General features: G+C 35.8%; 1 protein-coding gene and 1 long non-coding RNA gene across 2 annotated transcripts; one reads left to right on the plus strand and one right to left on the minus strand.

Moving 5' to 3' along the window:
* The first annotated feature begins 52 nt into the window (after window positions 1-52).
* On the plus strand, window positions 53-9871 carry LOC103955540 (nucleolar protein 10). The gene is made up of 17 exons (XM_048574923.1): window positions 53-259; window positions 500-653; window positions 1436-1534; window positions 1694-1785; window positions 2369-2469; window positions 3141-3231; window positions 3310-3368; window positions 3514-3634; window positions 4896-4964; window positions 6157-6209; window positions 6329-6437; window positions 6565-6735; window positions 6828-6986; window positions 7404-7499; window positions 7857-8036; window positions 8708-8913; window positions 9332-9871. The coding sequence occupies exons 2-17, from the start codon at window positions 521-523 to the stop codon at window positions 9702-9704; spliced, it is 2112 nt and encodes a 703-aa protein (XP_048430880.1). The 5' UTR covers window positions 53-259; window positions 500-520; the 3' UTR covers window positions 9705-9871.
* A 7272-nt stretch (window positions 9872-17143) lies between these two features.
* On the minus strand, window positions 17144-18565 carry LOC125472875. The gene is made up of 2 exons (XR_007254809.1): window positions 18174-18565; window positions 17144-17743 (listed from the first exon to the last, which is right to left on the minus strand). It is a non-coding gene; the product is annotated as an uncharacterized LOC125472875 (long non-coding RNA).
* Window positions 18566-23191: the final 4626 nt, after the last annotated feature.

A 23191-nucleotide genomic window follows, 5' to 3' on the forward strand; every position in this document is an offset into this window, starting at 1 on the left:
GATCCGGACAAGTCCTGTTAAACAAATAGAAATGGGTCGGTTTGTTTTATAAACCCTAAACCCTCAACCGAAAAAACGTTGTGTTGTAATCGTCTGCTGCTCCGCACCACATCCCCACTCCGTAATAGAGACGAGCCGCTGTCCGTCTCTCCCTACTCTCCCTCTCTCTCTCCGCCGCGGCCACCGCCAGCCGTACCTCCTGTCACGAGTTCCTCCCGTCTAACTATCCTCTCCAAACCACCACCGATTTAATCCCGAGGTATACACTTTTTGGTTTTTCATTTTTTTTGTTTAAATTTTTATTTGTTTGATCGGTACAGGGTTTTGTATTTATAGCATTAATAGGAGAAATAACCTCAAAGAGATGATATTTTGTATTTGATTTCTGAGTATTTTTTGTTTTGTTTTTTTTTTTTAAGAACACTATTTGGATTAATTATTGATGTTTTTTTTCTTGTATTTATTTATTTTTTGTTTGTTTATGCTTTCACTTTCTCAGAATCTCATTCCTTCCGGTTCCATGGCGTACGACGGAGGCAAACTCAAGTCGACCTCCATCAATGGTGTCAAGATGTACAGCGTTGCTTCCCAGCAACGCTCTCTCGCCACCTGGCTTAACCCTAAGAAGCGTCGAGCTCTTCGCAAAGACCAAAGTACGTTTTTTTTTTTTACTTAGTTCTCGACTTCAGCTGCTAAGTTTTGGATTTGTAAAATGATTTGAACATTATGGTGGAATCTGTGATCAGTACTTGGATGCTATAGAGCACTATATGTTTGTTTTCTCTTGTTTTTGAAATTTTATATGTGCTTTACAAATTGAACATTTAAAATTTGTCAGTTTGGGTCTTTGGATTATACCGAACGTTGTCTAATTTGCGTGTGCAGATTGAATCCCTGTTAAAAGGAAAAATAACAATTCTTATAGAAAGATCCTCTGTTAATGAAATGTTTAATATTTATTATGTAAAATAAAACCTGTTTATAGTGATACTCTATGTGAGGATAACCTCTATTTAGTTATACACAATTTTGGTCCCAACTTGGGCCAATTATATATAGGAATAAACTCCACATTGTAATAAGTTATAATTTTCATAGGTCCCGTCTTAAGAAACTTGCTTCTACATAGTGATAATTGTCAGTAAGACCTTCAACATGACCCTTCTACTTATCTTTCTAACCATACATACATACACGCACTAGCTAATTGAGATAAGGTGTTTCTTTTTTCCTAATGTCTATATCTTTAAAAGTTAACATACTTTACTATTATGTAGTACTTTGTATACATAGAACTTTCTTTTTTGTTTTTGTGGACATCTTGTTCGCCCTTGTATTTTTAGTGTTTTGTGCAATTAAAAAAAAAATTAAAATAGAGATGCTTTTAGCACCAATTTTACGTAATGAGAGACTTTTATTCACTGTTTATTTTCAGACTATATGCAAAGAGTGGACTTGATCCAGGATCTGAGGTTTGAAACTGCAACAACCAAAATCAAGGCAACTCCTGATGGAGAGTTTCTAATTGCAGCAGGTGCTTTTAAAGTTACTTTCTGTCGTGTTTGGTATGTAGTTTTATTTTCACAATCATAAGGGAATTCTGCACAGAATATGTGTTTGTGTGTATGTTCGCAAAATAGAGTTGCAAAATACTAACTTTTCTTAATTGCGTTTTTTTACTCTTGAAATCCAGGTATTTACCCACCACAAGTCAAAGTTTATGAGCTGAGGGAACTTTCACTCAAGTTTGAAAGGCACTTGGACTCAGAGATAATTGATTTTCAGGTAGTTTAGTTTCACCAATTGGATTCATATCTAATGTAACAATGGTATTTGAAATACTTTTTCATGGTCTATTGCCGCTCTGTCTTCGGCTTCCGCCGGTTTTATCAGTATTTTATCATTCAAGTTCTCCTATCCTGTAAATATTTCTCAAATTTTTTATTATTGAATATTGCGCCATTGGTTGTTACTTTAACCTGCCTTACTGCTTGCAATGTCAGTCAGTCGTTCTTGTTCATTTCTGTGGAATCTGACGAACTTGAAAAAAAGAAATCAATTAATTGTTCTTACGAGAGTTTTGAGTTTTATTAACTAGTAATGAAAATTGTAAGTTTTATTGGGTATTCTTTCTCAAGCAACTTAAGAACACCATGTGGGCTCAAACCCTACTATTTGATCTTACAAGTGCAGCCCCTTTTCCCCCTTGGTTAAATACAGTTTCCTTTTAAATTGTTTTCTCCTTCTGAAATCCACAATTATTCAAGTTTGTATAGTTTCTATGTAACAATGACAGTATTGTGCTGTTCTTGAGATGTTCACTTGACATTTGAAATAATACTGGCCTAACCTTTACTTGCTCATTTAGGTTTTGGCCGATGATTATTCAAAGCTTGCGTTTTTGTGTGCTGACCGTTCTGTTTATCTACATGCGAAATATGGAAAGCATTACAGTTTGCGGATTCCAAGGTTTCCTTTTATGCTTTGCTTATGTTTATGGGCCATGCATGAAATGTTGTGTAAACCATGTATTTTCTTTGCCTTGCTTATGGTTTGTACTCTGGCAGATTCCGACAAAGTTTTTGTATTTAGATTAGTGTGTAGGTGCTTGTGTGCATCTGCAAATGTCTTGGTGACATAGAACACACCACAAAATAGAGTGCCCTTTATTGCATCACTCAAAATTGGAAATTTTGTAGTTTTCACTCCTTTATTATTCACATGGGAAAGTAAAGAAGATTAGCATGGGCTTATAAGGAGTTGGGCTACTCCCCCATTTCCCGGATGTGGGATTTACTCTCTACAGTCATCATGTTGGCACCATTTCTATCATCTAATGAGTTGGAAAACCACCAACTCATGAAAGAAAGTGTACCCATATATTAAAAATATGAAAAATAAATGTAAAATAAATACATAAAAATGTTTGCATCTACTTTTTTTTTTGTTTTAAAACATAGTTTTGCATGTCTAGCATTTTTCCAAATATGTACTTTGTTTGTGCCCACTGCCCTCTTTATACGTAGATGAAAATTTTACTTCGACATTTGAAAAAAATTTCCTTGCAGAATAAGATAATCATACCAGTTATAAAAGTTTGGTATTCATTGTATAATGATTTTATTTAACTTGGTGTACAGAATGGGAAGGGATCTTGCATATGATTGCTGGTCTTGTGACTTGCTTTGTGCTGCCTCTTCTCCAGAATTATACAGGATTAATTTGGAACAGGTTTCGTGCTTTAATAGACTCCTTTGAATTCCCCTTAATTTATAAAATCTGTCGATAACAGTTTTGAATTGTTTGCAGGGGCGATTCCTCTCTTCCCTTAGCACACAATCGCCTGCACTAAATATAGTTTCTCGGAGGTGGCTTGTTGATCTTTGTTTTCTTTCTATTATAGGTTCATTATATTCTGTAGTTATCAGACACATGCTGGATACCCTTATATAGCTATATTGGTTATTTTTCCTTAGCTGTCTAGGTTAAGGATATTTTGTTTTGAAATTTCAGCAAGCTTCATGGTCTTGTTGCTTGTGGTGGTGAGGATGGTGCCGTGGAATGTTTTGACTTGAGAATGAAATCTTCAGTTGGCAGGATTAATGCTGTCGCACCCGCTGGTGACTTTGACCAGGTAAGAGGCTTTTTATATATTTGTTAGAGTAAATACTCTTTTCTACAGAAAGAAGTGTACTTGGTTTCTGCAATGGAGTCAATGTCCTGGATAAGTGTGGAATAGTTATGGAGTGCAACAGTGGTTTGAGCTAGTGTGGTTTTGACTCATGGTTGTCAGTATAATTATGACATGGGAAAAGTCTAGTCAGATTGGCATGAGTAATTCCCATTATCCGGAAACCATTTTCTTGAGTCCATCCTAGATGAATGGGTCAGGACACTGTCCAGCAAGCACAAAACAGACAAAAATGGACACTGTCCACTAAGCACAAAACAGAAGAATCCTCATACACCTCACTGTCATTCAAATTTCTCCTGAACCTTAAATTCCAATTCTTCCTCGAATTATATAATTAGATAAAGTAATTTGTTTCAATTCTAAGAATAGACATAGAAATGCATCTTTAATCACTTATTCACAACTCTTGTGCAGGAAGCACTACAGCATTCTTTGCTATTTCCTCCTTTGTGTTATTTATATCATTCTTAACTTATTATTGTAAAAACCTGTTGAACCTTTGGCTTTTCAAAATGATATACCTTGTTTATATTTCATCTTTGCGGTGATTAATTTTTCACTCCAACCATTGGACAAGTCCACAAAGCAAGAAGTGTCCATGTTCCGACAACCAAACGAATTGTAGAGGGATGGAAACTGAGATTGAGAGGCGAATCCCCCAACCATGTATCTTCCCAAAACATGATTCTTTCACCATTTCCGACAACAAAATGACAGTTCATAATAAATGAGTTGTAGCCATGGGTAAGGTCCTTCCATGGGCTACGACAAGTTCTGGTCAAAACAAAGTTGGAGTCCCACCCATTGGATGAAATCCCATATTTAATATTTATTACAGAATGCCGTAGTGCTTCCCGCACATAATGCAAACCTCCATAACCACTTAGCTAGAAGAGCTTTATTTCTAACCATCAAGTTTCCAATTGCCAAACCCCTCCAAATTTACTCTTGGAGGCCGTCTCCTAGTTTAAACCAAACCAAACCAAAATTCCCATTTGTAATTGGATTAAATGATTTGGTCGGTTAACGAGTCCAACGAACAGATGCGTGGCCGGGGAATAAAGTTTTCTGTTGCTCTCTATTCCACTTGCTAAGACATAGGCATTGGTGGTATTTTTATGTTTCTGCTGTTACTACATTTTCTCTTCAACTTTGAATCAGGCATGGCTGTCCTTAATCTGGCTTCCTCGTGGATTTGCAGGAAGTCACTGCATTAGAGTTTGATGAAAAAACGGGTTTCCAATTGGCTGTTGGAAGCAGTGGTGGAAAGGTATTATGTCAATTTTCTTTTTACTAAAAAGTTATCCTATAATTTCACATTTTTGTGATGATATAGCTTCGATTTAATTTAATTTTGCATGTTATCAGAAGTTGAGAACTGTGCCATATTTTTCATTGCTAACAATGCAATATCTACTGCAGTTTTCTTCAGTTGTGATTCAAAAAATGTAATTTGAACAATTGTTTGGTTCTGTATATCTGTATTTGCATGGGTAGGCTTGACAATCATATAATTGTTCAAGACAGCCACTTGTTTCCGTGACACGTAAGGACAGGGAAACTTGAGATAAACTAGTGGCTCTTGAAAGGGTGACCAGTACTCTTTCAAGTGAAAAACAAAAGCACTAACCAACTTAGAAGCTAATCGGCACTGTTTGTCAAATTATCAACAATGTTTCATAAACGTTTCTCTTATTGACAAGTGAATTGTCTTCCTTTTCTCTGCACAAGGTGAACATATTTTTTTGTTTCTTAATATTGTAATCCTTGAGAGAGTGCATAATTATTTATCCAAATCGATATGGTCTTGACGTGATGGGATGATGATTTTTCATTGACAAAAACATTAGCATTGAAGAGAAAACGAGGTAATCATCTCTGATTAAAAAAGGTAATCAATATTCAAGATAAGAGATAACTTGCCAAGCATAAGGTAGGTATTGATTTTACATGGTAAAGTCTTTAGGTGTCAAATTACGTCTTTAGAGTTCCTAAATATATTAACGTGGAACTTCAGTTTTCTGGATCCATGTACCAATCACTCTATAAAGGGGCTACTTTGTGATCTTTAAAAATAGTGTTAATGTGATTAATGGTGGTGTATGTGAGGCATATGTTTGGAGTAATGCTGGATTTTTTCTGATTTCTATGCTGGAAAAACTTTGGTGTGATGCCAAAGGTTGGAGTGAGTCAGGATCTCTTCCTATTGTCCTACATTGTAATCTGTGTCTGTATCCTAGTTTTGGCATCACCATTTCTTATTTTATTGCATATCTGGTTTCCATATTCGAGAAACATTGTTTGCTTTCTCATTAAGTTGTAAAGACCTGTCTGAGGCATGCCCAATGTTCAAAAAAGAATTCAACTTTCATTTTACATTTTGGTTGCTATAGATTGAATCCAAATCCTTTCTCTCATATGTCCACAGAAATCTAATTTCGATCGTGTGGTTGAATTTGCAGGTGTTCATCTATGACTTGCGCTCATCACATCCTATACAGGTTAAGGATCACATGTGAGTATTACCTCCTTCTGTGTTTTTTTTTTTTAATTTTTTTATTATTAGAACACCGAGGGAGTCTGAATTGTTTCTTTTTATAACTTTCTGTTGAAAACCCTGTCGTTGGTGTATAGGTATGGTAGCCCGATATTAGACATTAAATGGCATCAAACTCTAAACTCTGAGGGGCCAAAGTTGATTACCACTGATAATCATATTGTTAGAATATGGGATCCTGACACGGTAAGAAATTATATTTTAACACACATTATTTATTTATTTTTATTTTACGGCGTAGATGTTTTTATATTATATTTGGGGTTGATGTTGGATTTTATAGTTTTGCTAAGTAGATTCCCATTGTCTGCAGGGTGAAGGCATGACCAGCATTGAGCCAACGGCTGGCACAATTAATGATATTTGTACATTCCCTGGCAGTGGGTTGATGTTGCTTGCTCTGGACTGCAGTCAGATTCCATCTTATTTTATACCTGAACTTGGACCTGCTCCGAATTGGTGTTCTTACCTGCAAAACCTTACTGTGGGTTTATTTTACATCTTTCCTACATTGATTTAGTTTCATCTCGTTTGAGGTCTTCAGTTATATTCTAATGTTCGAGTTCTTTTTTACAGGAGGAGCTAGAGGAGGGTGAACAGACTACCATTTATGATGATTTCAAATTTTTGACAAAAGAAGACCTCGAGAGGTTGAAGTTGACTGGTCTCATTGGGACCAGTCTACTTCGAGCTTACATGCATGGGTTTTTTATTGATTATCGGTTATATAAAAAGGTTAGCCTTCCTTTTGTAAGTGTGTATTGTTTGAGCAATTGGTGCCATGATTGCTACAAGAAACAAAACAATTTGTATCATTCATTGTGTATAGCCTCCTCTGTCTTTCATTTACGGTTAGGTTGAAACATTTTTTAGGGAGAAGCGAATCCAGGGACATATATGGAAAACATGAAAAGAGATCACACGGGCAAATTGTTGGTTATAGATATTATTTTGAAATGCATGTTTCGGGCAGTTAAAGGATTTAGTGAGCTAATGTGTTTAAGTTAGGGTTAGTGTTTAAATCTTGTGTCAGTAATAAATGCATATCTTCATAGTCATTGACATTCTCCATGCTCGATTAGGGTATTTCTTTGATTACTTTTAGTTATTGTACAAAGTTTGCATTATTTTATAGTATATACATTCTGGCAGGCAAAAGCTTTGGCAGAGCCTTTTGATTATACTGAATACAGAGAACAGCGGAAACGAGAGATGCTAGAGAAAGAACTTGCAGGAGAGCGAATTACGGTTAGCTATTCTCATCTATGATTATTTATTTTTGTATATATACGGTCTATGTAGACACATGCCTGGCATTAATTTCTATGTATTCCAAGAAATTTTCTCTCTTGTGACCAAGGAAATCACAATATATAAGGATTTCTGATTCTGCATGTTAAAATTCTTCAAAGCTCTATATTATTTGCGTATACTATGTCTACATCCATTATTCCTTGAGGATGGTTTTTAATGAGAAGTTCGAAACTGGTATCCTCTACGGTTTGTGCTATTTTCTAGCTGCGATAAAACTTTTGCAACTTAACCATTTTTGTGAGTTTTTCTTCAAAGTATTTCAACTAGGCATGACTTCCATTTTTACTGCAGATTAAGAGGAAATTGCCCAAGGTCAATCGAACTCTTGCAAAGAGTATTCTTGATAATGAAGATGCTGAGAACGAAATTAATGTTGATGACAATGAGACTAAGAAGCCAGCCAAGAAAAAGAAGGCACTTGCTAGTGATATTCTCAAAGACGAGCGGTTTGGAAAAATGTTTGAAAATGAGGTAATATAATCTCAACCTGTCTCATGTAGAAAAAGAGCAAGTATTTAAAACAGAAGTTTGTTATCACAGTTCACCATCCTTCCTCTATAATTTTTCTATACTAATTTCACCAAACTTTTCCCTAATTGGTTTCTGCGTTTATATGATTGTAGCATAGAATGTGCTAGATTTTGTGGATCTATTCATTTACGTGTCAATGACGACTTATAATGTGGGTTTGATGCTTGATAGTATGTTAGAATTTGTGTTGTTCAATCGGTCACCTCTTTTTTGCCATTGATGCACTATGTGCAGAGGCACGAGCAAAGTTTGATAGCCTTTTCTTTTTCCCCTTTTTTTTTTTCGCCATTGATGCACCATGTGCAGATGCACAAGCAAAGTTTGATTGCCTTTTCTTTTTTTTTTTTTCCTTTCAATTTGTATGGGAACTAGGCCTCTTATACGGCTATACCTATGGGTTTGGCTTTGCTGCATCCTGACTTGCACTGTTTTGTTCTGTTTAGTTTAGTGGACTGCTGGATATATTCTGTATAGCTCCATTTCTGTTTATGATGTCCTTTCATTTAAAAGAAAAAACAAAATTGATGAGAAGCTAGGGCCTACTCTTGCACCACGTTCATTAATTTTCTTGATCCCTAACAGTTATAATGCTTTCTATGAGATGTGTCCAGGATTTTGAAATTGATGAGTTCTCGCAAGAGTATAGGGCTCTACACCCTATGCCTTCTACGAAGCAACCATCTTTGGTAGAGGAACATTTCAGACCTTCCATGGAGGATAATGATCCGGACTTGAGTGATTCTGATGCCTCAGCGACATCTTTGGATGAGCCTGGCCACGAAAACAGTAAACTGAGAATGAAGGGACGAACTCCAAGGTGAGGGTTTCTTGTTCTTTTGTTGACGTTCGCCATAACATTTATTTACTGATTACAGTACATCCAAGCTCCCTTGGTTTTGTGAAATCTAACCTCTTCTGTTTAGAACTCATTCTTTCCTGCCTTCTACAAGGGATTACACAATACCTTAGTGTTGGACATGGAGATTTTGCTTATAAAGTGGGTTTGAATCATACGAGTATTGGCTATGGTGTTAAAAATATCATAATGATCAGACACGGAGGAATTTAGCTTGTTTTGGTGGCTTAAACCCATGTCAAAAGTCATTAATCTGATTTATTTATTTTTTCTTAAGCTAACACTATCGATTTCTGTGTATTTTTGAGTGAGTTTGTGATTTGGAGTTTTCAATCTTGAACTTGAGTTATTAACTATCTGTTTGTTGAAAATTCTATAGATTGTATGAAGTTAAGGATGAGCGGCATGCAGAAGCATTCTTGAATCGCGAGTCTTTTGCAAACGAGGAATCACTTCCACTGGGGGAGAGGGTGGCAGCCCTCAGAGATGATCGGCGAGTTTCTGCCATCCCGAGTGATGTTAAGCTTGGACCTGGAGGTTCGCGTGAGATTTCTTTTAGGGCTAGAAGCAACTCTAAGTACAAAGAGGACGAGGATGACGAACAGCGTGGAAAGAGAAGGGGAGTTCAATCATTAGGACTAAAACCAAATGGGCCTGGATTTGGAGGCCGAGGAGGAAGGGGAGGAAGAGGAGGCCGAGGAAGAGGAGGGAGAGGAGGGCATCGCGGAAGAGGAAGAAGAGGTGGCCGGTAAACATTTCAAGCATTGTATGAATGATTTTGTTTCTTGTTCGACCAAGGATGCACTCAACATTGAGACATAGAGTTGTGCATTTATACAACTTTGCCATTCCGGGGACTTTATGATGTGCTACGGAATCTGTCGTTCTTTAACCCCAATTTTTACTGATTGCTGTTTCATTTTTGTTGTTCAGACCGTAGGGATCAGGGAGAATGCTGTTTACACAAATAAAAAAAAAATAATAATAAGAGGGCAAAGTTTTCGCTTTGCCACTCGAGCTTCTACAAGATTATAGTGAACTGTAGGTGGCATATTGATGGTTCTACCTAAGTAAATATGAAAACTACGCAATCGCTTGTGAGCGTGTTCCCTATACTTTGAGTTTTTAAAACCCAACAAACTCTCGTGAATAATATTTTTATGAGAGTTCAAAATAAATAAAAATTAATAATAATTAAGTACAAGTGTGAAAAATATGAAAAAATATATAAATTGCATTCTCTATGCTTGGAAGATGGTCACAACAAGCAGTGGTAAATATTGGGGAAAAGAGCGGAGCGTAAATTTAAAAGAGAATCAACGGTTAAAATTTAAATCTATGATTTATGGAATTATAGTGGCAAATTTCGGTGTTGACATCATCATAAAAATTCTAAAACTTATCAGTACAAGCATTTGTACACACACACACACACACGCATATATTTTATTTTATTTTTATTTTTATTTTTTTTGTTTTTTCACACTTCTACATTAATTAAAAAAGGCTTTTTAGTCAAAATGGTTCCTGAGATTTGCACAACTCCTCACTTTGGTCCTTGACATTTGAAATCAATAGAAGTGGTCCTTGAGTTTGTCAACCATCAATCATTTTGGTATTTTCCTGAAAAATCTCAAATAAATAAAGATAAAATGACAAAAATGTTAAAATCAATTTGGCCCATTGTTCATTAAATTGAAGGTATTTTTGTCATTTTGGTCCTTATTTAACACAATTTTATAGGAAATGACCAAAATGATTTATGGTAGACAAACTTAGAGACCACTTCTATTGATTTCAAATCTCAGGGACTAAAGTGAGGAGTTATGCAAATCTTAGGGACCATTTTGGTTAAAAAATCATTAAAAAACAATTAAAATACCTTACAACAACATAGTCCTTACCATTGGATTCTATCTCAATTGTATGATTATAATTTATATATTTTATCTTGTTCTCTTATGTTTTCAAGTAATATTTATACGACAATGCGATATGTAGATACTAATTTAGTATTATGTTTTCCATTTGATTATTTATTAATTTTAAAATTATTTTCTTTAACTGTAACGAGTCGGATCATATTACCCGTTAATATTGATGGGTCGAATTTGGGTCGGATCATATTACCCGTTCATTTTAACGTGTATTTCGCGACACAACCCGTTAAGATATTGGATACATCACAAAACAACATGAACATGAGAAACACGACACAAATGCCAAGTGCAACTTAGATCTCTATCTAATTCTCCATTCTTTTACCTTCACTCAAAAAAAAAAACTCTCCATTCTTTTACGAGATAGATCCAAGATAATTAAAGTGCTCATTCTTTGGCACTTCTGATTTCCAATCTTCACCTCTATCTCATTTGGACCTCATTCCCATTGAACTTATACGCTGGTTTTGACCAACTTAGGTAAAGACTTTTATGTTCCCACACTTCCCTAGATACCCTCCATAGTCGAGCGCTCTGACATGAACCCCAATTGATTCTCTGAGTCCCGTGTCTCTTGTCTCAATCTATGCCTCCCAAAGCTTCAATGTATGACTCATTAACTTAATAATCATATAGTTCATGCAATTTTGTATGTCGCCTTTATTCTTGTAGATAGGAACCAGTGGACTTTTTGGCCACTCATTTGGCATCTTCTTCGTTTTCAAAATCTTATTGAAAATGTTTGTGAGCCATGCTATACCTTTCTCTCCCAAGACCTTCCACTCTTCAATGGGCATATTGCCAGGATCCACTGCTTTTCTATGCTTCATTTTTTTCAAAACTACAACCACTTATTCTTTCCTGATTTAGCAGTAGAATAAGTAATTTCTTCTCTCTTCCAAGTTCCTCAACTAACCCAAAGAAGTACTCCCGTCGTGTCCTTCATTGAAAAGAGTACGAAAATAAGCTCTCCATTTGTCTTTAGCCGTTTCTCATAAAATAGTACATTTCCTTTCTCATCCTTCATGCACCATACTTGGTTCAAGTCCCTTGTCTTCCTTTCTCTTGTTCTAGCTAGTTTATATATATATCAAACTCTCCTTTGCTATCGAATTGCTTATACATATCATCAAAAGTTACTAGCTTCGCTTCTCTCACGGCTTTTCTTTTTTCACTAGCTATCTTATACCTCTCGCAACTTTCTCGGTATTATCCTTGTATAAGGCTTTACAACATTCCTTCTTAGCCTTAAAATTTTATTATACCTCCTCCTTCCACCAACAAGATTGATTTTGACGTGGAGCAAAACCCTTAGACTCTCCTAACACTCCTTTTGCAACTTTTCAAATACAACTAGCCATGGAATCTCACATTTGGCTAGCGTTCCTCTCAATATCCCAAACGCATTGGTGAGTACTTTCTCTTTGAAAGTGACTTGCTTTTTCCTTTTATCTTTTTTTTTTCTATACAAATCTATTACCAACAATCGATGTTGGTTAGCCAAGTTCTTCGCCAGTATCTTTTCTATCTTATAAGTTATACGATCCTTCTTCCTCATTGAAAAGAAATCTATTTTGTGTTTTTAATGACCTACTCTTGTAAGTGATCCATTTAAATCTCTTCCCATAAGTAACTAATCCATCTGAAAGATTCCTTGAACCAATTCTCCAAGGTCTTTCCAAAATTTCTTCTTTAGACTCATATCCAACTCCATTTGAGGTGCATACACACTAATCATATTGATGAGTTCTTGTCCTATCCCAATCTTGATTACCATAATCCTATGCCGAGCCTCTTAACATTTATAACATCTTTTATTAGAGTATTATCCACGATGATGCCAACACCGTTTCTCGATCTGTTTGTGTCCGAATACCAAAGCTTAAAACCTGAGTTTTCGAGATCATTTACGTTATGACCAACCTACTTAGTTTCGTGGAGGCACATAATACTTATCTTTCTCCTCACTATAACTTCTACTACTTCCCTAGTTTTTTCAGTAAGGTTCCTATTCCACGTTCCTTCACGCGTTTTACTCTCTTGAACCCTACCCTCATGTTCTATCTTCTTTGGCCTCACCTCTCCAGTAAGGTCAAAATACTTCTTTTGACTATCCTGGGTAAAGTTGATGTTAGCAGATGCTTCCAAACAATTTTGAGTAAAGTCGTTCAAAAAGAAATTTTTATTGTGCATGGGCCACATAACGCATCACTTTTGGGTGATGGTCTAGTTTTAGTGCAATTTTTTTAAGATTCATTATCATAGGAATTCGACATGAGAAATGAAGTGTCGGCCGTCACTATTTAACGTATTGCCTCACCTCATTTATCCATGATGGGGACCGATAAACAAATAGGTATACGATCGGTGAGATTTAAATGTGTTTTTCATTTTACGAATGACTCGTACCTTTACCGCATCCCTTATAAGTCTAAAGCCCATCGCTTTAAAGTTCAACTGCATCCAAGAGATCATTCTTTGAGAAAATCAAAAGTTATTTGTTCATTCTAGCATTATTCCCGGACTACACATGTTTTTAACTGTGATATTCCTTCTAACTGTAATATGTGTCTTCTTTGTTGTTTTTGGATCTAAGTTGGGAAAGATAAAACATTTGCCTCTCGTATTGTCAAAAATTCCTACATAATGATGGCAAAACAAGTTTAGGAAGGATTCCAGGTCAACTCCTTTTGGACTTTTGATTCAAGATGTTATGCATGTACTACACTTCGTCAATTGTGTTTATTTTGCAATTCTCCATATTTTAATATTTTATCATATTTCTTCAGTCTGAATGAACAAAACTGAAACACTTTTTTAATGATTTAACAGTCATTATTGACTCAACTGTAGCACCTAAACGTTACATTCCTTGTGTAGAACATGAGTATTGTACCAAATACCCTAGAGTGTGATATGATATTTATGCAAAGATGTATTTACCAGAAAATAAGTGCACATTTACTTAATTTATCATGCTTCAATAATTCTTCACTTCTTAACACATCTCATTTTCTCTCCTCTCCTTCTCCACCCATTTGCTTTTTTTTTCCCTCTCCTATCTAAACCCTAGCTCTATAAACTCTTAGATGTCGGCCCTTTACTCTGGCTTAGGGTCGACAACAACCCCTTCTTAGTCCTCTTCCCCTCTGCCTTGTTCTTTAGTGTCTTGCCCTAGCTTTTCCCCACCTCTGCACCGCCTCTTACCTCTTTCCCCTACCCTCAATCTTTCACGTCGTTGCTTTTCATGATCTTTGATGGAGGATCGATTGTGGCTGACTGTGCGCTGTAGTATGCAACTCCAGTCTCTTGTATATTTTAGGTCAGTCAATTGGGTTTCGTCCGATTTCATATCGTGTTCGTAGGTTTCCTAGGCTTGCTGCAATGAGTCGGGATTCGGTGGGAAGGGGATTTTCTCTCATTTTCCCTCCCACTTGCCTCTCCTCAGTGCCTTTATTTTTTCACATATTCTTCACCCTGTTTCATGGAGGAATTAGTTTCCTCGATTGATTTTGTGGTGGCTCTGTCTTGCCTAGTCAATTCTATGGTGGATCCACCTTACTTGGCTTGTGGTAGATGATGGTCTCAATTGAGGCAATTTTGGGTGAAGGCGGTCTTGCTCGGGGTACTATATTTGTTGGGTCTCTGTCAAATGTCGAGATCTTGGTTTATGGTGATTCAGTTGCGGGTTGCGTTGGGTTGTTGTTTGAGGTTGCGTTTGGGTTGCTTTCTCACTTTGTCGAAGATGTTGGAAGTATGCCCACAAAGCCACTCATTTGATGTAATAGCTTTTGGAATACTTATTGTGTTAAATATTATATGTTTAATGAAGGGCAAAGCTTATTGTTAATAATTATTTATTGTATTATGTGTTTAAGCAATGAGGGAATCCAAGGAATGTATTTAATCTAAGAGAGAAGTGATCTAAGTAAGTTAGATTAACGAGACATTTCTCTTATGTTCGTTCCTAAAACGTTCCTAACCATAGGATTGCCAATCGGGCATTAACAATCAGCTAATGTTAGTATGTGTTATGTTAACTCAAGCGTGAGTATGACTAGTCTCAAGTCATTTAGTGTTAGACACTGAGACAAACACATAGGTGCTCAAAATGGTAATCGAGTACACTGAACCATGATCAAAAGAGAGTTCAAACATACATGTCATGTAAGAACTCGTAAGTTGCAATATGCAAAGTAGTCATTTTACCTGAGGAATCATAGATGTCTAATGGTTAGATCCTTGATCTTTGATCATGTCAAAGGCATTCCATCGAGAGTGTCCACCACATTGTTGGGGTCAAGCTATCTAGTCATGTAGGCATATGAATGCACAACAAAGGATCTCTAACCTTCCATGGTGGAGGTATAATACTCTGAGATATGATTTGGAAGTCTTTGGCCAAAGCATACGAATATGACTTAGTACGTTTGTTCCAAATCATATTCAATTGAATCATATAGAGAAGTATCACATTGGATAGTAGACATGAAACAAACTATCACTCAAACAATGTGATTAAGATTATTGTATTAGAGAATGACCACATTGCATTGTAATTGTAATTGGATAGGTTCTCCAACCACTTATACTTAGCTTGGGTAGCCATGACATACTGTTAGGTGTCATTCATGGTTTGTGGAAACCCTGAAGATTAGCAAACACTAATCTTCATCAAAGGGAGAATTGAAATGTAGTTTCAATTCATAATCGATTGTTAAGAGTAACAATCGCCCACTGCCTCGCTAATTGGAACCTAATGGATCGTACACCGAGTAAGGGTGAAAATGAAGAAATATAAATGAGATGGATAAGCAATTAAATGGTTTAATTGAGAATGATCAAGATTAATTAATTAGTTAATTAATTATACGAAAGGTTCTTTCAAGTTAGTTTCGGGTCTCAGGGCCCCAAAAGGGTTTTGGTCCACAAGACCCATTATGTTTAAGTTGTATGACAACTAAAACAAAATGGGCAATTAGCCCAATAACTAAAGGATGGCCGGCCATAGGGTGAGTGGTAGTGAACTTGGCATAATTGCAAGTTTGCCACTCAAATGTGAGGTGTTTGTTATAAAAAGAACTTTATAGCTATACCACATCAAGGGTTTTCTTTGAGGCAAAAGAGCAAAACTCTTTCTCTCTTTGTCTTCCAAAGAGGCCGGCCACACTTAGAGAAAAATAGCTAACAATCTTCCTTCCTCTAAGTCATCCATTTCATCTTCACACCTCATCCTTGGTGTGGAGACTTAGAGACACCAAATTTTTGGTGTTCTTGGAGTTCCTCTCCTCAAATCCTCAAGGAGCAAAGGAGAAGCAAAGAAGCAACCATCCAAAGAGCAAAGGAGGTGACTTAAAGGCCCTCAACTTGGGTGAATCCCTTGTGTAAACAAGGATGAGCTTCAAGGGTAATGAAATTCAAACTCTCTCTTAAAGAGTCTTTTGGTTCACCATTCACTAGGCTTTGAAAGTCATGGGTTTTTAGAATTGTTTTTTAATGCATGCCTATTTTAAAGTGTTATTAGTTTGCTTATGTGTTCAAATGTTCTCACATGTTCTTAGCTAAAACAATTTTTTTCCTTCATAAGAGAGATTTTATGTTTGATTTGCCGTTTGGTTTTTGTTTGTTGTGTTTCTTTTGAGTCTTGACATCTGGATCCGGTTTATAAAGCTTAAGTTTATTTATCTTAGTTAGGTGTGGATCCCCTGTCAAAGTTGGACTTGTAAGCTTGGAATTCGATGTTCCTCGATTTGTTTATTAATGAAATTCTCATTAAAAAAAAATAGAAAAGGGTTTTCATACCTCACTTCATTTTTTTCAAGGAAAATTAATGCTCAAAAAATACGTTGTGTTATTTATTGCCAAAAGCTTACGGCCAGTCACTTTTATTCATGTTTGTCTTCTTTTTTTCACGCAATGATATGTTCATGGTAATCACAATCACGACGTCACAGTGATATACAAACATTTATGATAATCATGATCATAAATTGACGATATATGAATGGCGTTGTGGTTTCTGTATTGTGCCGCATTAACAAACTAATAGAAAATATAACAAAATTGGACATGAAGGATTAAAGTGATTTGTTAAGTCAATTTTAGAGACGAAACTTATCCATTTCAAATTTAGGGATGAAAGTGATGATGTGTCTATTTCAAAAGCCCTTTGTGATAAAAACCTAACATTTCGTTAATTTGAAAGGATGAATGTATCACCTTTCTCAACTTCAAGATAAAAGATAAGAAGCAAACGTAAATAAAGCCTTGAGAAAAAAGTGGAAGAATTGTACATGAAACTACGAAAGATTATAATCGATTAAACCAATTAAACGTATTTAAGTTTTTGTTTCACACATTTTTTTTATTTCTCCCTTCACTTTTTTCGTTCATCATTCCTTTATGTGCACTTGTGAAAATAAAAAACAAGATTAATTATAAAGCGAGCAGTTAATGCGTCGGTTTTTTTTTCTTAATCAAAAATAAGAATGTCATTAATATTTCAAAGAACCTCTAAGAATTCTCACATGTTAACCGTTCATCGTCCATCGTGCAGTTAGTTTTCGTCAGATATTATTTGTATTTAGAAAAAATCATATAATTTATAACTAATACAAGATAAATGGCTAAAATGTGCTGATCTTTCCAAAATGAATCCGGATGGGAACCTGGGATCCAATTCCCCTAACACAAGGGGATGCTAGTGGCCTCGTCGAAACCCTACAACAATTTTTTATTTAGTAAAAAACTAAAGACTCCGAGCGAGTGTCTGAACACGCCATGCTTTGCTCATTCTTTTTGAAAGATTCTATGCTTTTCTCAAATTCCCCCAAAACAGTAACTCTGTTTCTCTATGTAAATGCGAAAAGGTGAAGGAGGTGACAAGAAATATCAATCATTTACATAAATAATCAATCTCGATAATCTGCTTATTAACACAAAAACAGGACTGGAAATTAAAACAGAAAATTATACCCTGTTAAGATATGAATTATATTTCCAAATGAACACCAAATGCAATTTGTCTAACCTAATGGGAATAATTTGATCTAAAATATTTAATTCTGGTGCTATACCCATAGAATTAAATGAGCAAGATCTATCAATATTCCATCCATAAATTTATTTATTTTTTACTAACAAAAAAAACCGATATTATTTTATAAAAACAATAAGATAATATACTCTAAATTCATCTGAACTCCGATATTAATTCATTGCCATTAGCAGTAAGTGGTTGAATCAAATAAAAATAATAAATATTCTTTGGAGGTGGCCAACCTGAGACGAGATCTGACGAACGAGCAAAGCAGGAACGCAAGATCCATGAAACCGCCTTCACCGCGGTCTCCGATTCAGTTGATGCAAGGCGGGATCCGTTTCGTCCCGCAGCCTCGAGCCAGCAGATTCATAAGCTCAAACGGGACGAAACGGTTCCCGACCTGCACCAAGCGAATTAGAGACAGCCAGGAAATGAATCATCATGCCCTATGCCTCCTACGCCTCTCACGGCAAAAACACTTATGTTTGTTTTGATAGATGGAAGAGGCTTTTAATCTAACCCTATGAAATCTGTGACAGCAGCTCGGACGTGAGCGATATATACTCGTTGCAGACCAAGGCGATTGCGCCACGTGGTCTACCACCAGCTCCGATGGCCTCACGCTACAGGTGATTTTAATTTCAAAATAGTGGGCCCTCCCTCACGAGGAAATTGAGTTAAAGTTGCGCGTCTGGCGTGAGCGGTATCGGAATGGACCACAGAGTTGGGTTTATTTACGCGTATGCCATCACGTTTGAGCTCAGTGTACCCGTCCATGCACGTGCGTGCGTGGTGCTACAGGGACGTTTTGTGGTAGGTGCTGTCAGTCTCGCCGATCTGGGATCCAGCGGCTGATCTTTCTCCACTGTGGTTTCTGGTCGTGGAACTTTTCAGAGGTCCAAATCCGGTATTGCCACATCAATCGAATTGTGGTAAATTCAGATTTGTGTTTTTAAGTAGGAATCCAGACATCAATTCCGTCAGATCACGTGATATATAAATTATAGTATAAAAAATGAGAATAATCATCGTTTTCAAATGATGATCATAGTGATGTTCACTATCTTATTTATCATCTTGTTGAATTTAAATTTCGAAATCTATATAGTAGATCAAATTTCAAAATTTAAATTTATAATAAAACTAAGTAAGTTGATAAGTATTACTATCATTTGAAAATGGTGAGCAAAATTGCACCAAAAAAATATGGTATCTCCAACAACACCTGGTTGTATTCCACTTTGTACTTCCTTTCTAATAGTTTTTAGGTTGCTTTTGGATACTACTTTGTACTTCATTTCTAATAGTTTTTAGGTTACTTTTGGATACTACAGAAATAGAATGCGTAAGACTCTTTCAATTAAACTTCAAAAAAGGGAAGGTACGAATATTTATGAATAAATTGAAAATATCCAATTAACTTCTTAATAGTGAAGAATTGAAATGAAACTTCGAATTTATAAATTTTATGAGGATGGACAAAAAAAATCAATACACTGATGGTTATGATAGTTATGTATCTATATTTCTTGTCATTTCTATTATAATCAGTATTTGAAGAAACAACGGAGATGAGTAAGAATAATTAAATGGTTTAATTATTTATCTAAGGCTAGGATTAATTAATATGTTAATTAATCAAACGAATAAGTTCGTTAAAAACCTCGGGTTAGTTTTGGGCCGCAAGGCCCAATGGGATTTGAATGTCAAGCCCATTAACTCAAGTTGTATGACAACTTGAATAAAACAAAGGGCTTGAAAGCCCAATAAACCTATAGACCGGCCATGTGTAAAAGAATAGGGCTTTTGGTCCATTAGGTCACTTATTTGAAGGGACTATATAAAGGACTTTATAGCCTAAAATTTACAAAGGGTTATTTTTGGGGAAAGGATGAGAACACAAGCTCTCCTTTCTCTCTAAAATTTCGGCCAACCTTGGAGGGATCATCTAGCAATCAAACTCCTCCAAGGTCACTCATTTCTTCTTCATTATGCCTTGGTGATGAATAATTAGAGGTTCTCAATTTTGGGAACTTGGAGAAACCTTTTCATCCATCCAAATCCATGGATCTAAGATGCAAGGAATGAAGGCCCTCTCTTTGGGTGATTAGCCTTTGCTTATGCAAAGAGGAATCTACAAAGGTATTGATTTCTCAACTCACTTTGTTTTGAGTTGAGTCTTGGTTCACCTATCTACTAGGCTTTGAATTTCATGGGTAAATGTTTTGTTTTTAAGTGCATACAAACATGATTCCGCCTTTAATTGTTAATTGCATGCTATTGATGTTGCTTAAATGAACATGTTTTTCACAAATTTTCCTTCAAGTGGTATCAAGAGCCTAAGTCTAGTAGTTGGTGAATCCTTTTGGGTTTTGTAGTTCATAGTTTGTGATTTGAATGTTCTAATTGTTACAAGCTTTATTCTTGCTTCTTTGAATGTAAATTTTGTTAGAAAATTTGTCATCTCAAATGTTGTAGATGTAGTTCATATGAGCATGAATTTTGGAGCTAAAATTTGGTGCCATGTTTTTGGGGAAATTCGGCCAAATCCAAAGGGTGGATTTTTGGGTTCTTGTTTGACTTGTTAAAAGTGTTTTAAAGTGACTTTTGGAACCCCTATGTACCCTAGTATGGTTGTATATTATTTCCCTTAAGTTTGAGTGGTTTTGGTATGTTTTTGGGTGAAGAATGTTCATGGAGCTCTTATGGGTTTTTATGGATGTTCTTCATTGTTCTTGATATGTTCTTGCCAGGAACAAAAGGTTTGGTGTTTTGATTCAAAGTTTTGATTTATTTCATAAAGTTTTTGTTTTGAAATATTTCTTATGTTTAAATATATTAGATATTTATTTTGAAAAATTAAAGAAATTTTAGTGGGTTGGTGTATAATGATTTATTGCATTACACACACCCCACTTACAAAAAACTTTGAAATTTTTATACACTTTGTTTCAAGTGGCCGGCCACCCTACTCAATTAGGGTCCTTGTGGGGCTTTTATGCAATTATATAAAGTTTTGATACTTTTGTGTATTTGCATTTTGACCCAAAAGTTTACGTTTTTACGTAAAGGTCCAAAATCACTAAAAGGACAAATTGTTTTGCTCCTTTAATGAAGTTTTATTTTTTGTGGAAATTTTTGGGTTCTAGTTGTAATTACATGAAGTAGTGGACTTTTGTGTTTTTACAAAGTGACCCCAAAAGTTTAAGTTTTTGCAAAATAGCCCAAAAGTTGAGGTTAATTGCACTATAGCCCAAACAAGTTGAGGTCATAGCATTTTGGCCCAAATTAGGTAGAGAACAAAATTGTTTTGTCTCTTTAAATGAGAATTGGATTTTCATTTCATTTAGCTCCATTTAAATCAATTCTATGGATACAAAAACCAAATGAAAATGTTGCATTCAAGTTTAATTAGTTAAAGCGTTAATTAATTAAAGAAAGGGTGATTATGAACCTAAGCCTACTATAATTGAGCTATGTGAAAGGCCGTTTCAAATTTGTTTGAACCATGGGAATGTGTAGATTAAATTTTGGTTGTAATTTGATATGATCAATTGTTGTAAAAGAGCATAAGCTCTTCTTTACTTTAAAGTAATTTGATTTGATAAATTGTTGTAAAAGTGCATAAGCTCTTATTTACTTTGAAGTACTCCTTTCTTGTTTTATTCGATATGCATGAAATTGGAGTAGTTGGGTCCAACGCCCAATAAGACAACACGCCTTAATGTGATTAAACGCGTAACTAAAATCAATCACCATCCCTAGACCGAGATTCAACACTAGGCTCGTGTTGAATCGAATCAAAGGTTCATAGTCATCCTAAGGCCCTAAGGCAACTATATAGTCCATCAATGAATGCAAATCTTGTGTTAGTAGTACCATATAGTCTTGCTTTAAAAAAGCCGTTTTAAAAGCATAGTGGGAGTATTATATACTACTAAATCAATCATATGGACCAATAGTTGTAATAGGACCAAAATGTTTTAATTGGATTAAAATGTATGTTTATATGTGATGAGACCTAAAAACCCTCAACCAAATCAATATTAAGTTGATAAGCGAGAGATGCTTTGAATATCTCTTCGTGGCCTTCCACCGTGGTAGGCTCCAATCGTTTGTGACTTGTACACCGGCTTCACCCTATCATGGGGGAGTACAAAGTGCATGCTTACATTCAGGAGGAGTCTATACGCATATGATGAGGTGAGTGTAGGCAACGAGGATGGCCAACATCATATCATTGTGAGGCTATTCTTGAACCCCTTCATGAACTAAGCATGGTGGGAATAACTTAACTAAGTGCAATGGCGCCGACATCATATCATTGTGAGGCAACATTCTCTAGAGGCCAAATAAGATGGGTACTTGCAAGAGATGCAAATGAGTAAGCGTACTCTCTCATTATTATTATTGCTAACCGACATCGTATCATCGTGAGGTGAGCTTGGTAATAGTGAGCCTCCCATACCCTACTAAGAGTTTCCTCCAAAACTCTCGAATTCCGATGAGGGATATGGAATTTGCTAAAAATAGTGGGTGGTGCTATTTGATTTAAAGACCCGAATCAAATGGCTTAAAATCAATCAATTTATATTCGTTATGTATTTGTTTACCAATATATTTGCAAACGCTATCCAAAACTTGACAAAGAAAAACCGAACGCTTTAGTTTCCGAACTTGGTATCACAATCCCATAGATTGTCTTGAATGGATTGTAAAAGTACCTAAGTAGTTTCATCCTCACAATCTTCCTATTGATAATGTATCAATGGAAGAACATGTTAGATAAGTCTACCATGAAGATGACAATGCAAACTCTAGTGCTTGTCTCTTTGTTACACGAACAAGGAACTTGAGAAGTAAGCACAAGGGCATGGACACTTTATGTGCCATGATTCTTCACTTACAAATTGTTGTATGAAGAAATGAGAGTTGCCTTGAACAACTCTTGAAAGTTTGTTATTATGTTTAGAACATAATGGTTGGTTGACAAAAATAGTCCATTTATATGGACTTATGATGATTTTGAATCATTGAGTGTTGAAGTGTTAAACCACTTAACGAGACGGAAACTAGGCAAGGACTTCACCTTTGTGTCCCTATCCTAATGGTTCATTAAGTTTATTGTAAACTATATAGTGAACAATAACCGCACGCTCTCCAAATCGTTTGATGTGTATAACACATTTGAAATAAGTTTCAAGAGAGATAGTGGGAGTTTAGGGACCATGACTATTGTAGTCAAAAGGGAAGTCAA

Source organism: the organism of the source record quoted next, unplaced genomic scaffold (assembly GCF_019419815.1).
Source record: "Pyrus x bretschneideri cultivar Hongxiangsu unplaced genomic scaffold, Pyrus_bretschneideri_v1 Contig76, whole genome shotgun sequence".
NCBI lineage: Eukaryota > Viridiplantae > Streptophyta > Magnoliopsida > Rosales > Rosaceae > Pyrus > Pyrus x bretschneideri.

Excerpts from the sequence above, each read along its gene's own strand:
- LOC103955540 (XM_048574923.1), top strand. The coding sequence starts at position 521 with ATGGCGTACGACGGAGGCAAACTCAAGTCGACCTCCATCAATGGTGTC. Across the intron at positions 8,037-8,707 it reads GAAAAATGTTTGAAAATGAG|GATTTTGAAATTGATGAGTT; the intron begins GTAATATAATCT and ends AGATGTGTCCAG. Across the intron at positions 8,914-9,331 it reads ATGAAGGGACGAACTCCAAG|ATTGTATGAAGTTAAGGATG; the intron begins GTGAGGGTTTCT and ends AAAATTCTATAG.